At 46.2% G+C, this 14,704-nt stretch overlaps 2 protein-coding genes across 2 annotated transcripts; both read right to left on the bottom strand.

Moving 5' to 3' along the window:
• Positions 1-423: 423 nt before the first annotated feature.
• Positions 424-6,805, bottom strand: LOC127138979 (nebulette). Its single transcript, XM_051067004.1, has 16 exons — positions 6,716-6,805; positions 6,387-6,497; positions 6,138-6,248; positions 5,010-5,120; positions 4,827-4,937; positions 3,870-3,980; positions 3,659-3,766; positions 3,434-3,544; positions 3,237-3,347; positions 2,859-2,969; positions 2,526-2,636; positions 2,303-2,413; positions 1,530-1,640; positions 1,204-1,314; positions 531-967; positions 424-442 (listed from the first exon to the last, which is right to left on the bottom strand). The coding sequence occupies exons 2-15, from the start codon at positions 6,465-6,467 to the stop codon at positions 791-793; spliced, it is 1,587 nt and encodes a 528-aa protein (XP_050922961.1). The 5' UTR covers positions 6,468-6,497; positions 6,716-6,805; the 3' UTR covers positions 424-442; positions 531-790.
• A 53-nt stretch (positions 6,806-6,858) lies between these two features.
• LOC108884992 (nebulette) lies at positions 6,859-14,654 on the bottom strand. Its single transcript, XM_018679157.2, has 10 exons — positions 14,517-14,654; positions 10,891-11,177; positions 9,909-9,980; positions 8,315-8,416; positions 8,062-8,172; positions 7,868-7,978; positions 7,671-7,781; positions 7,354-7,464; positions 7,129-7,242; positions 6,859-7,040 (listed from the first exon to the last, which is right to left on the bottom strand). The coding sequence occupies exons 2-10, from the start codon at positions 11,164-11,166 to the stop codon at positions 6,867-6,869; spliced, it is 1,182 nt and encodes a 393-aa protein (XP_018534673.2). The 5' UTR covers positions 11,167-11,177; positions 14,517-14,654; the 3' UTR covers positions 6,859-6,866.
• Positions 14,655-14,704: the final 50 nt, after the last annotated feature.

Genomic DNA, 14,704 nt, shown 5'->3' with positions numbered 1-14,704 from the left:
GAAATGAGATCTTCACAGATAAGAGAAGTCATCCTCAACACATCTTTAAAAACCTCCAGAATCAAACAGTAAAAATCTTTTCTCCACCCGTCCTGCAGCTGCCACTGTGGCGTGTTTGCTCTTACTTGGCTCTGCATTTCTGTGAGCTCTCGGGCGAGCTGGGTGTCCAGGGTGTCAGGCAGCTGGTGGTAAACCGGACACGACAGCTCCTTCTTAACGGCCTCTTTGTACGAGATCTACGAGACACAGATGGAACAAAGAGCGGACGCTCAGAGGAGGAAGAAGCAGACGTTTAGAAACAAGCAGAAGAAACTGAGAGCTGTATCAGCACCTGACTCTGCAGCTGTGAAGCCTCTTTAGCGTGCTGCGTCTCCAGGGTTTCAGGTAGCTGATGGTACAGAGACGTTGACGCCTGCTTCTTACTGGCCTCTTTGTATTTAGCCTGAAAGAGACAAGAAGCAGGAAGACATTTAAAATAAAGCTTTATGTTTGAGAACCGTACATGAAATATTCAGTCAGCCTGAACCCACCTCACTCTGCATCTCCGTCAGCTCTTTAGCACGCTGAGTGTCGATGGTGTCCGGGAGCAGAGAGTACAGGCTGATGCTCATCTCTTTCTTACCGTCTTCTTTGTACTTGACCTTGTGATGAAACAAATAAAAAGCAGAAGGACGAGGGCGAGAGGAGAGCAGCATCACAACAAAGAGAAAACCTCAAACTGCTCATGCAGACGATGAGAAGCTGCTCGTCTGTGATGAGTAAATACATTTGTATATTCTCCTATTAAATATTAACATATGAAAACTGCTGGACTGGAGTTAATAAATCCTGAAGGAGTGAACAGGCTGAGCAGTCGTACCTCACTGAGCATCTCCGTCTGCTCTCTAACAAACTCAGTCTCGTTGGTTTCTGGCATCAGGTGGTAAAGACTGGAACTGTCTTTCTTCAAGTTCTGCTTGTACTTCAGCTGGAGCAACAAGGAAGGAACAGAAGCACAGTAAACCAGTAATGCAGGGTGCTGTTTACTCCTTTTATTTACTTTTATAAACCTGCAAAAAAACCTTTCCTTTGTCTTTAAAGTATCCACATTTACACTCAGCCACTTCCTAAGTCTCGTGTGGATTTAATAGTTTCCAATAACCAAATAAAACAAGTGTTCGAGCAGCAGGAGATGAGCTGATGGCGGTGTTAGTGCGTCAGTACCTGACTCAGCAGCTGTGACGCCTCTTTAGCGTGCTGCGTTTCCAGGGTCTCAGGCAGAGTCGAGTACAGAGAACTTGTTGCTCCTTTCTTTCCTGCTTCTTTGTACTTCATCTGAAACAGAACACAGACACATGAACTCACTGTTTCACACAGGCACTCAGCATCAGCAGCAGTAATAACCTCAGGGTTCTTACCCCCCTGCTCTGAGGGATACCTCAGAATACATGCATCTGACTCATTAAACCCAGTTTCTGCATTGTCTCTGTGTGTTAGAGCCGTACCTCCCCACTCAGGACTTTCATTCATGAAATACCTCCCTCCCTCACCTCGCTCTGCAGCTCAGAGACACTTTTAGCAAACACCGTCTCTGTGGTTTCTGGGAGCTGAGAGTAAAAACTCTGAGACAGGCTCCTCTTCCCGTCCTCCTTGTACTTGTTCTGAAAGAGATGAAGAAGAAGAAGAGACCTTTAAATCTGAACACTGAGCAGCTGCACTAAAGCTCTTCAGCGTTACGACGAGATCCAAAAAAACTTTGTTTGTTTTCCCCTGTGTCCTAAAAAGACTCAGTAGAAATGTGGTATCCCGTCTTCCCCTGGCCACAGATCAGATATTGTTAATGACTCTTCGTTAGGAACAGACTGTGATACCCCTTTGATCCTGTTCCTGATGCTAATCTGGCCTCTGATGAGCGTCTGAGGTATAAACATCACAGAGCATTGGATAATGGGGGAGTGATTATTTATAACTAATCAAACAGCATTCTTACTGCAGCTCTTTGCACCACAGTCATGTTGAGGAGGCGTCAGCTCGGAGCTGAAGCTCATCCAGGATCCTGTTCCTCATTTACTCAAGGAGACGTTCATGAACATGTTCTGCTCATGTCGCCATGTGCTTTCTTCCACAGTAATTAGTTATTGAAAACTAATTCTCAGCAGGAACACGGTGAATAAAGTGGATGAAGGTGTTTAAACCATCGAGGCTTTTCACAGGTTCTTCAAGAGAAAAAAACGACGACTGCAATCAGCTGTCTACAGCTACAGTTAGTCTTATCCAAGGTCACGTGAACAGTATTCATATGTGTAACTCTCTTTTCTTTTACCTCGCTCAGCAGGTCGCTCATCTCTCTGGAGAAGCTGGTTTGTGTGGTGTCGGGCAGAGTGGAGTACAGGGAGCTGGACAGCTCCTTCTTCCCGCTCTGTTTGTACTTGATCTGTGAAGAACAGCATCACACAGCTGAGGACGTTTAGAGGAAGCATCAGACCCAAACAGAGATCAGACTGAAAGCCCACGTCTTCCTCAGACAGAGGAAACTCCACGGTTACCTCGCTGAGCTGCTCTGCAGCTTCTTTAGCGTGCTGTGTCTCCATGGTGTGAGGCAGCAGCGAGTACAGGCAGGTGTTCACCTCTTTCTTACCCGCCTGCTTGTACCTGGTCTGCAATTTGAATCGTATTGATTTAATAACACACATCAAACACAGGTTTTTGTCCCGATCAGTCACTTACAGCAAAAACACTGGAACAAAAGGCTCAAAATTACTGCAGTCGAGCTACAAGAAGACTTTTTGGCTTTATGGTAAGTTTACACATTTTTCCTCAGTATGTGATGGATATAATCAACACACAGTTTGTCCAACATATAAGATCCACCCCTGTACCTGACTCTGCAGCTCAGACAGCTGCTTGGCCAGCTGGGTCTCTGTGGTCTCTGGGAGCTGATGGTACAAACTGCTCTGAATCTTCTGCTTCAGACCTTCTTTATACTTCACCTGGAGGAAAACAGGAGGTTCACTTCATTACAACCTGAGATCCAGGACTGCCATCAACCTCTTCTTTTTGCTTTAGACAGCCGCCTCCACGATAGCTCATATTAGCATCATTGGCCATGTACAGCTTCACAGAGATGTAAACAAGTTGTCGTGATGGTAAAATAAAACCTGTCTTCCAAAGATTTCTCGTTACCTGCTGATCCAGATATTTAGATTTTACTTTGATTACTGTATGTAACTGAGTACAAACAGTGACTGGGTGGTTACCTCACTCTGCAGGTCTGACACCTCTTTAGCGTGTTGGGTGTGGATGGTCTCAGGCAGCAGAGAGTACAGGTTAACACTCATCTCCTTCTTACCGTCCTCTTTATACTTCACCTGCCAAAAAAGAAACGTGACTTTCATCCAGCAGCTCAGAGAAAGTTTCTCAGTGAGGATTTATTTCTTCTCCCTCCTGCTGTTACCTGGCTGAGGAGCTCGGAGACTTCTTTAGTGTGGGCCGTCTCTAAGGTCTCAGGCAGCAGGTGGAACAGGCTGGAGGAAAGACCTTTCTTCAGAGCCGCTTTGTACCTCAGCTGAACACAAACAGGAGCACACACCATTATCCAGCTAGATAAATAAGACAGGGACGGATGAGTGTGTGTTGTGAGTGTGTGCTGACCATGTCTGCAGGTACAGGTGTGTTTTACCTCACTCTGCAGCTCAGACGCTTCTCTGGCGTGCAGCGTCTCCAGAGTCTCAGGCAGAGTGGAATACAAAGAGCTGGACACGTCCTTCTTTCCCTTTCTGTACTTCATCTACAATCAGTTCAGGGACATGATGTTTTTATGAGATTTAATGGAACAAAATCAGGTGATGATGATTCATTAAACACAACATGAACAACAGAAACCTCCTCACCTCGCTCTGCAGCTCAGAGACGGTTTTAACAAACTGCATGTCTGCGGTCTCTGGCAGCTGACTGTAGATACTCTGAGACAGGCTCTTCACCCCGTCCTCCTTGTATTTATTCTGTTAAAAGAAACCAAAAACACACAGTTACTCTCACTTCTCTCTTCTTTTTCTTTACTGTGGTTTTTATATTTCTTTCTCTGTCTGTGTTTTGTCACTGTGTATTTTTAATAGCTTCCTTTTCATCATCAGTGTGTGATGAACACGTCTCCGTGTCCTCACAGATCAGCGCTGACAGCCAGCCAAGCCTCATTAGTGCAGACTGAATCTGTACAGCAGCGTTAAAATGCAGACAACCTCTTTGATGCTTGTTTGATGATAATCACACTTGTGATGACCAATTCATGACGGAGACATCAGATGAGCTGATAACACTGCAGCTCTCTGCAGGCGCTCAGTTCAAACCCCTGCTTCTTTCTGGACCTTGAGTTTGGATCTCACCTCTTTGTCTCCTCTGACAGTGCTCATTTTAGCACCTGATCTGGAATCAGCTTCTGGAAATGTACAGTATTAAAGTTTCCGTCTTTATTTCGTCTCAGCTGTTGTAGCTGCATTTCCTCCATAAATCTCAGACTTTTCTTGCTCCAAGAATCAGCAACATTAGCTCACATCACTAACAGGAAAGATGCGTCTTATTAGTGGAACAGGTCAAGCAGATAATCAGCTCCTGAAGAGGAGGTATTTCAGGGTGGTTGAGGATGTTCTCATTCACTAATCAGAGCTACAGGGAGAGATTCAGCAGACAATCATTAAACTCTAACCAGTCTTCTAGGTGGCACTGTCTTTAGAAATGTGGTCCTTGGAAACTTTAAAAAACACTGACCACAGGACTGGAAGCTGCTGGCAGAACACCACAGTGTCCAGGACATAATGAGTGTTGAATGAAGTGTTTCTGAGCGCTGGTACCTCGCTCAGCAGGTCGCTCATCTCTCTGGAGAAGCTGGTTTGTGTGGTGTCGGGCAGAGTGGAGTACAGGGAGCTGGACAGCTCCTTCTTCCCGCTCTCCTTGTACTTTACCTGGAAACAGTGCAGCACTCATGGTCAGTAAAAGTGAAAGCAGCGTGATTGAACCCGTGTGCTGTGACGTACCTCACTGAGCAGCTCTGCAGCTTCTTTAGCGTGTCGAGTCTCCAGCGTTTCAGGCAGCAGAGAGAACAGGCAGGTGCTCACCTCCTTCTTTCCAGCTTCTTTGTACTTTGCCTGCAGACATCACAAACACCAACCTTTCACTATTACATATGACTCCTCTGCATGACACTTCTCTTCATGTATAAATTATCCTTTTTAATTTGTGTGCACTTTGTGTCTTCCAGCACACAGACGCAGTGTAATACCTGTTAATAATCACACCAGCCAAGGCGTGGTTCATATCACATTTTCAACATTTACACCAGTAATGTGTTTTTCCAGACACTCTGGCTTCTTGCAGACGACAAACAAACGCTGATTGTTTTTCTAATTTTAAAAAACTCCAGGTAATTCAGGGGGAACTCATTGACTCAGTAAAAAACAAGCTGAATCAATAATTAAAGGCTCAAACCAACACAAAGAAATGTTCTGTATGTTTCAGTCACATGGCAGCGATAACGTTAATAAAACTGAAGTGACTCCAATAATCTGCTCCTGCTTCTAGAAACCAAACATTTTGGGTCAGATTTTAGTTGAAGGCTCTGCCTGAGAGAGAAGTGCCTCTTCTGTACAACAGTATGTTTAGTACAACGCTCTTCACCTTTTTTAAAGAACAGCCTCTGTAAAAGTCTATACTTGTCTGCGAGGAGCCTCCACCAGGCCTGAGACGACCCAACCTTCACGCTGAGAACTGTTAGCGGTGACGAGAGCTGGGCGCTTCATCGTGACAACAGATCCAGCGTGAGGCACAGATGGCGCTTGACGTTCAGAGCTTATTGATTGCACCTCACAACTGTCTCAACGCTCTGACTTCAACTCTGAGAAGGAGCCTGAATTGTTTTCCTTCCATCCTGATTCCCCCCGGCTCCGACTACAGTCAGCTATCACACAGAAATGATAGCTGTGTGAGACCTGAACTTGCTTCTTCTCTGGTGTCATTATTTTCTCACTCAGTGTTCCTCTCCTGCAGCGCAGAGACTCCACGTGGATATGTTAAATGTGAAAGTCAAACTGACGTGTTGTGAGAGTAAAAACACATTTTAAGGAGATGTGATGTGTCCTAAAAACAGAAGGCGTCCGGTGCTGTACCTGACTCTGCAGCTCAGACAGCTGCTTGGCCAGCTGGGTCTCTGTGGTCTCTGGGAGCTGATGGTACAAACTGCTCTGAATCTTCTGCTTCAGACCTTCTTTATACTTCACCTGCATGAGACAGGAGCAGATCGATGCAGTGGAAACGAATGCTAACGAGACACCGTGACCTTTGAGCTTTCACTTACTGATTCAATAAGAACCAAATAATCCAAGGAGAGAGGATGTAAACAGTGACTGGGTGGTTACCTCACTCTGCAGGTCTGACACCTCTTTAGCGTGTTGGGTGTGGATGGTCTCAGGCAGCAGAGAGTACAGGTTAACACTCATCTCCTTCTTACCGTCCTCTTTATACTTCACCTGCAGTGATCACAACAAAACGTGCACTCAAAGTTCTGATCCTGCAGAAACAGATGCACCTCTGAGCAGGGACGTACCATGCACATGTCCAGGTTTGACTCTGAGTGGAAACATGTGAGTGGACGTCGCCAACATCCCACAGAACAACCTCAGCGACACTACTGAAAGTATTGATCTGATGTTATTACTGTTTCAGTGGGTCATGAGAGCTGCTGTACCTCGCTGAGGAGCTCGGACACTTCCTTAGCGTGAGCCGTCTCCAAAGTCTCCTGGGAGAAGAGAGTACAAACAGGAGTTCACCTTCTTCTTACCTGCTTCTTTGTACCGCATCTGAAGATAAAGACACATCTCAACAGTATTTAAACATCTTCAGACATGATGGAGGATGGAGTCACGGTCGACTACGTCTGTATCTATGACTGAGTCTCTCACCTCGCTCTGCAGCTCGGCCACAGTCTTAGCAAACTGAGTCTCTGTGGTCTCTGGGAGCTGAGAGTAGAAACTCTGAGACAGGCTCCTCCTGCCGCCCTCTTTGTACTTACTCTGAGACACAACAAAATCATTTTTATTTATTTGATGACTTTAGCGGTGTGTGTGTGTGTGTGTCAGTGTGAGAGCGAGTGTGTCGTACCTCACTCTGCATCTCAGTCATCTCTCTGGCAAACTGGATGTCTGAGGTGTCGGGGAGCTGGGAGTAAAGAGAGGAGGGAGCTCCTTTAACCAGCATCTTAGGGCGATAGTTCACCTGGACACAGAGAGTCGGTGTCAGCGCTGCAGGGTTAGATTCTTTCATGTATACTGTGCCCTGACAGAGCTGTGGGTCAGTCACAGTCACAGTTAAGGCTGGTTTACCCACCTCACTCTGCAGCTGCGACACCTCCAGAGCGTGCTGGATTTCAGGAGTGTCTGGAAGCTGGGAGTACAGGGAGACGGAGGCCTTCCTCTTCCCGTCCTCTTTGTACTTTTTCTGAAATGAGGATGATGGAATGAGGACGTTATCATACAGGATGTGTTAGTGCTTTATCCTGCTACATCTCTGCGTTTGCTTTATGCCTCTCAGCCAAACCTGCAGCTGCTGCATAAAACAAACCCGAGTGTTGATGCCCAGGCTGGAGTTAACTGATGAAATATGTTGAAACGCAGCTGCTGTGAGTGAATATCACGTCTGAGCACCTCGCTCTGAAACTGGTGGACGGCCTTGGCCAGCTGCATCTCGCTGGTTTCAGGAAGCTGCGAGTACAAACTGCTGCTCAGCTCCTTCTTCCCCTCCTCCTTGTACTTGTTCTGAGGAGCAGAGAGAGTTTCGAGACGTTCAAGGAAATATATAACTCATCCATCCGTTCATTTATCATCCATCCATCCAGTCTGACCTCACTCAGGATCTCAGTCAGCTCTTTGACAAACTGAGTCTCTGTGGTTTCAGGCAGCAGAGAGTAAAGAGAGGAGGAAATCTCAGTCTTCACGTTTCCTTTGTATTTGATCTGTAAAGAAAACAAACAAACCTTCATCAGTGCTGTAATCTATATAATTAAATTAGATCTACAGTGTATGGTAACTTAACCACCTCGCTCTGCAGCTCTGAAGCTTCTCTGGCGCGCTGTGTCTCTGGAGTCTCCGGCAGGATGGAGTACAGAGAAATGGAAGCTTCCTTCTTCCCCTCCTCTTTGTACTTCGACTGAAACGGTTCCACGTTTCAGCAAAAAGATCAGATTGATCGATGTTAAAGAGAGAGAGAGAGAGAAAGTGTCTCTGTGAGGACTGGATTTAGACTCCGGTTCATGCAGTATAAGGACGGCGTGCTGCACGTGTGCTCAGACCTCAGATATCACAGCGCTGATATTCTTGGCGTGGATGAGTTCAACTCCAGGAACAAACAGACTCTGACCTTTCATCTTCTCAAAGTCCTCCTTATACTTCACCTGCAGGGAGGAGGAGACATGAGTGTATGGGACTGTATTTTGCATAGAGAGCTGAACTCCATCCCATCAGGCCAGCTGCAACTAACAGATCGATCAGGCTTAAAAACTAAAGCTATGTTTGGAAAAGACAAAAAAATAAGAGCATCTGAAGTCATCTTTATTTCATTAAAAGAGAAAGAGGTGATAATATCACTGTAATGCTTTTCTATTTTCAGTTTTGACTTGGCCTTGCATCCTGTCGGTAAAAAAGACGATTCCTGATGAACATGAATTTCAGGCAGCACAGAGCTGATGGACTGAAGCTCATATTTAACATGTGCCACAGTCTGGTGTTTGGCTCAGTCTGACTGGACGTTCTGGTCGGCAGATTTTCTGCAGAGACCCAGGAGAAAAAATGGAAAGAATCCACCGATCACAAGCTGTCGCTCCCAATCTGTGAGAGGGAACCAGCGTGATGGTCCAGATACTGGTTCACCGGCTTCTAACCAGCCGTGTATAGAGTGTTATATACTGAAGCTGGTTCCCTCCATTCAGGCTTCAACTTTTATATGGTTAATGTCTCCATGGTAACGGCACCATCGCCGGCGTTAGGACTGTGGCACGCGCAGAGCTTCACCAGAAACTCTTTGAATGACTCACGAGAGAGAAACAACAAGAAGATAAAAGGATCGTTCCTTCCTGCCCACCGTCATCAAACCACTGACCACACGGAGTTCAACTCCTCCAGGTGATCGCCTCCTGCACGTACAGACACAGACAGGCAGACAGACAGACAGACAGACAGACAGACAGACAGGCAGCAGAGCGACAGCAGCTGCAGGAACCAAGTGAAGACGGGTTCATAAAGTGGCCTGACTTGATGAGTCATTCTGCTGTTGCAAACAGCCAAGCTGCCAAGTTTGACTCACACCAGGGAATCAATATCTCACCCTCCCACTTCCTACAACAACACTCACCCTCATTCACCATTTTACTGCGAGATATCTGCGAGTATACATCACGTCTGTGCTGAATAAAGGCCCGTCACTGGATCTTTGGAGGCACGGTTACCAACGGCAACGCTGCGTACAGTTCACAGAGGAAGAGGAGGAAGAGGAGGAAGAGGAGGAAGAGGAGGAAGAGGAGGACGAGGAGGACGTGTCGCTGTCCTCACATTCAGAAACAGCTTCATTCATGAGTTTAAAGCAAACTGCAGCAGATGTTATCCACTGACTCTGAGCTCATGTTCTCGTCAGTCTCAGCATCTACCTGATCAAAACCCATGAAACTAAAGACATTCATGTTCCCCTCAGGATGAACTGCACCTGTGGTGGAGCTTTAAATCCAGCACCACGTCAGTATTTCAGCTTCAGGTTTATGGCCTCCCCCTCAGCCTCAGCAGCAGGTCAGCACTTACCTCAAAGCTACAAAGCCTCAAAGAGCTGCTGGTGTAACTGCAGTGTAAAAACCATGAATTAAAGTAATGACCTGGACTAACAGTGAAGTAACTTACGTCACTGGCGAGCAGGCTGCACCTCCTGTTAAAGGCTGGATCTGGTAGCGGAGGCTTCGCATCAGAAGAGGCCTGAAAACACAGAGGAGAAGAAGAGTGAAGATCACACACACTGGTAACTGAAGGACAATACAGGCAAACTGAATGATCCATCTGACTGAGACACAGAAACCTGAGAGTCAGCCGGAGGAAACTTCCCTAATTCATGCTCTGTTAATCCCTCGCCTCTCTTAACAGGCTGGATTCAGCCCTAAAAATCCCACTATCAAAGGCTAATAATGGCACATTTTCATTTGTAGTTTCACTAATCCTCTCTAAGCCCTTATAAAGACCTGCAGTGCCAGGCCATGCCCCCATGCCAAGGTCAATACAAAGACTGGCAGTCAGAGCTGAGAGCAGGGTTTCTCTGCAGAGGAACTAAATCTGCCTCTCAGCAGACTTCATCAAAGAACAGCAAAATCCTCCAAGACTCTGAGCAGCACACAGGACTGAGCTGCAGTTTGAGAACACGTCCATCATCTGTACTGCTTCTCCTGCAGGAGGAGCTGGAGCCGAGCTGAGTTCACCAGTCTGTCAGAACCATTCACACTCTCATTCACACCTCCAGGCATCAGTTAACCTGCATGTGTTTGGACTGAGGGAGGAAGCCGGAGGAAAGGAAAATGGCAAAATGTAAAAAAAAGTCAACTTCTGAAACCATTAAATTACAGCTGACAAATAAAAGCTCAGGTTCTGGAAAACGATGGCTTTAAAAAGCGGAGACGGAGATCGTTGTTACGACTTGCTGAAAACATCTGGTGTGATCTAAAAGATAACAAATTAATTACCTGGTTTCATTCATTCATCAGGATCTGCAGGACTGTCTTTCTGCTGATTGGATGATTTTTCTTTGTTCAGTTTGTTTTATTTTCGGTGCAGCTGAATATTTCATTCTGATTTGTTTATGTCGAGTTTTAAAAGTTCCAACCTGCAAACTTCTTACCTCTGATTCCCAAGCCCCCAACAACTTCTTTCCTTTGCTCTCCTCTTCCTCTCCATCCTCCTCTTCTCCTCCCTCCATCTCTGCTTCATTCTCCTCCTCCTTCTCTTCCCCTGATGTTTTCTCCTCCTCCTCCACTTCCGTCCTTGTTGTAGTCAGTGTCGTCACCGTTGTTACCACCGCCTCTTGGAAAGACTCCACTTCCTCTCCTTTCACTGTCGTAACATTGTCGCCCTCTCCATCCAGCAGCGGAGCAGCAGGCGCCTCCTCCTCCTCCATGTCAGTCACCTCTGAGGACAAAGGACAGTTTCTGTCTAAGGTTCAGTTCACTGATTAAAAACTAACTCGGCAGAAGGCGACGATAAACACAAGGTAACATAAAAACAAGATCAGGATCATAAACGGGAAAACAACAACTGCATAACAGTCTATGAAAATATAAATTAGTGTGAAGCTAAAGCTCTGCAGACAGCTTTATTTGCACATTAAAGATGAAGAGAGAGAACATTTGTATACACTAAAAAATACGACCTAATGTGGAGGAAAGTTTAAGTCGCTCTGAATGTGACCGCAGCGTCTCCAGACACCGAAGCTGGCAGCTAGCGAGCGGAGTGTTCTCAGGCTAAATGAGCTAAAACCAGAGGTCTCACAGGTCCCAGAGTCGGGCCTGAAGCTCAAGGTAAGAGAAGAAAAGCAGCTCAACTGTCGGCTGTACCTCACTGATCAACCATCCTGCTAATGGCTCGAGGTTCTACAAGCCAAGGTCACCTTTTCAACCACGAGTCACCACGTTAACTCCTGCTTCTCTGTCAGTAGTCACCTGAATGCTGCAGACTTTTCGCTTCCCCTGAATCTTCGTCTAAGGCCCCGGCACTTTGTGAGCTTCCTGTTCTTGCGGTTTCCTCAGTGATGCACTCACCTTGTTCAATCTGTGGTCTTCCCCTGATAGATTTTCACTTTACTTTCTTGTCTGCTCTGACGTGGCGATCGCTCTGCGGTCACTGTTTCTCTAACGTCTCTCTCTCTGACTCTCAGCTTCTTGTTTTACCTTTAATCTAAAACATAAAGCTGTAAGAGACTGATCTGCCTCGTCTGGTCTTTGACAGTCTCCTGTGATGATTGACTGTCTGCTGGTTTGTTGGGAACTTCTTATCACCTTCAACTTCCACATTTAGCCCTCTACTCAAGACCTTATCTCCACTGTGCCCTTCATCTCAATCACTGCTGGGTACAGTGTGTGTGTGTGTGGTACTGGAACAAAGACTGCAGGGTACATACTGTATGAATGTGTCACCGCTGTGTGTGTGTGTGTGTGTGTGTGTGTGTTTGTTAAAGTGTGTGTAGGTCGAGAGGTTGAAGGTGAGGTCAGAGAGTTCTGTACGCTGGAAGGAATGCACCACCACACACACACACACACACACTAATAACACAGCAGCCCACCAAGCTGCCACTGATCTTACACCTGCACTAACAGATTTGGCCACCTGGGGGCAGCAGAAATAAACTACAAACACTTTTATCTAAAGCCAATGTGACGCAGCAAGTCTCTAATTTAAGTCATCATCCATCTAGAGTCATGTTTGCATCCACCTGATGAATCTAAGTCAAGTATTCTCCCTGTTTTAGCTCTGTTTTTGGTCTCCACCGCCTCCTAAACATCTGGCTTTTTAGCTGCTAAACGCTCCACCATGTTCACCAGCTGCTCTCTAACTGTGTCTGCCTGCTGTCTGATGCTGAGCAGGTAAAGGACAGTGGCTTTTCACAACACAGCTGCCTGCTGCGAACAAAAACCTCCCTACGAGAGTGATGGGAGTGAAAATGAAATGCTCTGTAGAAGGAGCCCACTTCTACATACGAGTAAGAACAGATATCTAATAAATCTATGATAAATGCTGATTATAGCAGCTTCAAGTGTTCTGGTCCACACTGACTCTGACTCTGTGAAATCCATGTAGCTTTTTGTTCTTTGCTCGAGGAGAGTTTAGGTCACGTTCCTCAGGTGTAAAGCCACACTAACCAAGAGATGAAGAGTGAAAGACAAAGATGAAATTACTGAGAAAGATTTCTTTATCCTCTGATTGTGATTGGTCAGTTCAGAATCCATATCTCCTGACTGTAAAGACAAATAATTTGGCCAGTATGAGCCTCTGAGGCAGCGGGGAGTCTGGCAGAGGGATCAGGGCGTCAGATGGCCGCTGAGGTAAACAGGACCCGATAAAGACCGAGCAGATCTGACAGCCTCTGAGCCAAATGATGATCTGCTGCTGCACCACACAACCAACAAACCAACAAACCACAGGTCAACACAACAACAACGTCGCTCTGAGGTGGAAACAGGAAGAGGGACTTTCACTTTCTACTTCAGTTCCTGCATCCAGCTCCTGGAAATATTTATTCTAAACAGGCGTCTATGTTTCTCTGATGTCTCCAAAGCCTGTTCTCTTTGTTATTACTCCAACTTTCCCACCACAGCAACTCCTCTCTGATATTTACTCCTCCGTTTGATTTTCCTGCGCACACCAGTCTGCTCAGAAATACACCAACAGGACATGAAAGCAGAGATCAGTCGTCACTCGTTCAGGGAGTAACTCATTAATCAGGTCTTTAAAACACACCGTGGGTTTAGTGGCCTGAGTAACAGCTCCAGTGCTGCCAGTCGAGTCCTGGCTGCACCTCCTGCCTGCAGTCATCATTGTCTCACCCAGAATCACAGTAAACAAGGCTCCCTGCAGGAGAACAAAAAATCTGCCTCTTCTAGAAGCTAAATTGGGAGAAGCTGTTTTTAAAGGTGGTAAAAAAAGAAACAGAAAGCTGCCTCGCTGACCAGGAGCTCTCTCTCTCTCTCTCTCTCTCAGATCTTGTTAATGAATTCAGAAACACAAAGCTTTTCCTGGGAGAAATCCCTGTGATCTCGTCCTGATGTGAACCAGCATCAGCTCTGCAGAAACAGCACACTTCTCACTCAGACTGAAATACTCTACTTCACTTCTGACCAATCCACATCTCACATTCTCTGGAGGTAAACACTACAAAGCTCTGATTCCCTCCAAGCAGGAACAGGCCTCACTGAGCACAGACCTGTTTCACTCGCTGAGAAGAATCAGACACGTCAGACGTGATTAAAAGGTTTGGAATCATGATTATCGTGCTGGTTCACTGCAAGCGACAAGAAAAGTTTGGCGAAGCAGCTCATGTGAAGCCGACTGATGCCTCCACTCCCATGATTCCCATGCACAGCAGCAGGTTTTTATCCACATGCTCCACAGCTACTCATCAGATTTAATCAACAGAAACCCCTCCTCTCCTTCATCACCAGGTCAGCCTTGAAAAGAGCTGAGTAATAAAATAGAAATGTGTGGGCTGCTGAATGTCACACCATTCGAGAGAGACAGGCGATGTGTGTGTGTGTGTGTGTGTGTGTGTTAATTAAAGTGGCAGCAAATGAAGAGAGAGGATGTGTGGTGTATTAACACAGCGGAATAACGCGATCACTCGGTCAGGTAAACAGAGGAGAGAGGGAGAGAGGGAATGAAATAAAGAGAAGGAAAAACACGGCAGAAAAGGAAAAGACATGAGCCAATAAAACGGCTTATAAAGAGGAACTACAGGAAGAGAGAGAAACACACTACCATGGCATCATCTGCTGAGGGTCGCCGGGTCGTCAGGGGACACATGGGCAGAGCATCTGTGCACACACACACACACTCTCTCTCTCACACACACACACACACAGGGTCAGGCACAAATCATAAAAGTGATTAAAAGTTGATTTCAGATGATCAGAATTATTCCACAGTCAAACTAAACACATATATAG

The sequence above is a fragment of the Lates calcarifer genome, linkage group LG24 (genome assembly GCF_001640805.2).
Source record: "Lates calcarifer isolate ASB-BC8 linkage group LG24, TLL_Latcal_v3, whole genome shotgun sequence".
Classification (NCBI taxonomy): Eukaryota; Metazoa; Chordata; class Actinopteri; family Centropomidae; genus Lates; species Lates calcarifer.
Note: the sequence above shows the minus strand (reverse complement) of the source record. Positions and strands in the feature narration are given on the sequence as shown.

Coding starts and splice junctions, on each gene's coding strand:
- LOC108884992 (XM_018679157.2), bottom strand. CDS start 11,166: ATGGAGGAGGAGGAGGCGCCTGCTGCTCCGCTGCTGGATGGAGAGGGC. Junction 7,979..8,061: donor CTTCAGAGCTGCAGAGCGAG/GTGGTTAAGTTA, acceptor TTTTCTTTACAG/ATCAAATACAAAGGAAACGT. Junction 7,465..7,670: donor TCCACCAGTTTCAGAGCGAG/GTGCTCAGACGT, acceptor TCCTCATTTCAG/AAAAAGTACAAAGAGGACGG.
- LOC127138979 (XM_051067004.1), bottom strand. CDS start 6,467: ATGAGTGTTAACCTGTACTCTCTGCTGCCTGAGACCATCCACACCCAA. Junction 5,121..6,137: donor TGTCTGAGCTGCAGAGTCAG/GTACAGCACCGG, acceptor TGATGTCTGCAG/GCAAAGTACAAAGAAGCTGG. Junction 3,981..4,826: donor TGAGCGACCTGCTGAGCGAG/GTACCAGCGCTC, acceptor TTCTTTTAACAG/AATAAATACAAGGAGGACGG.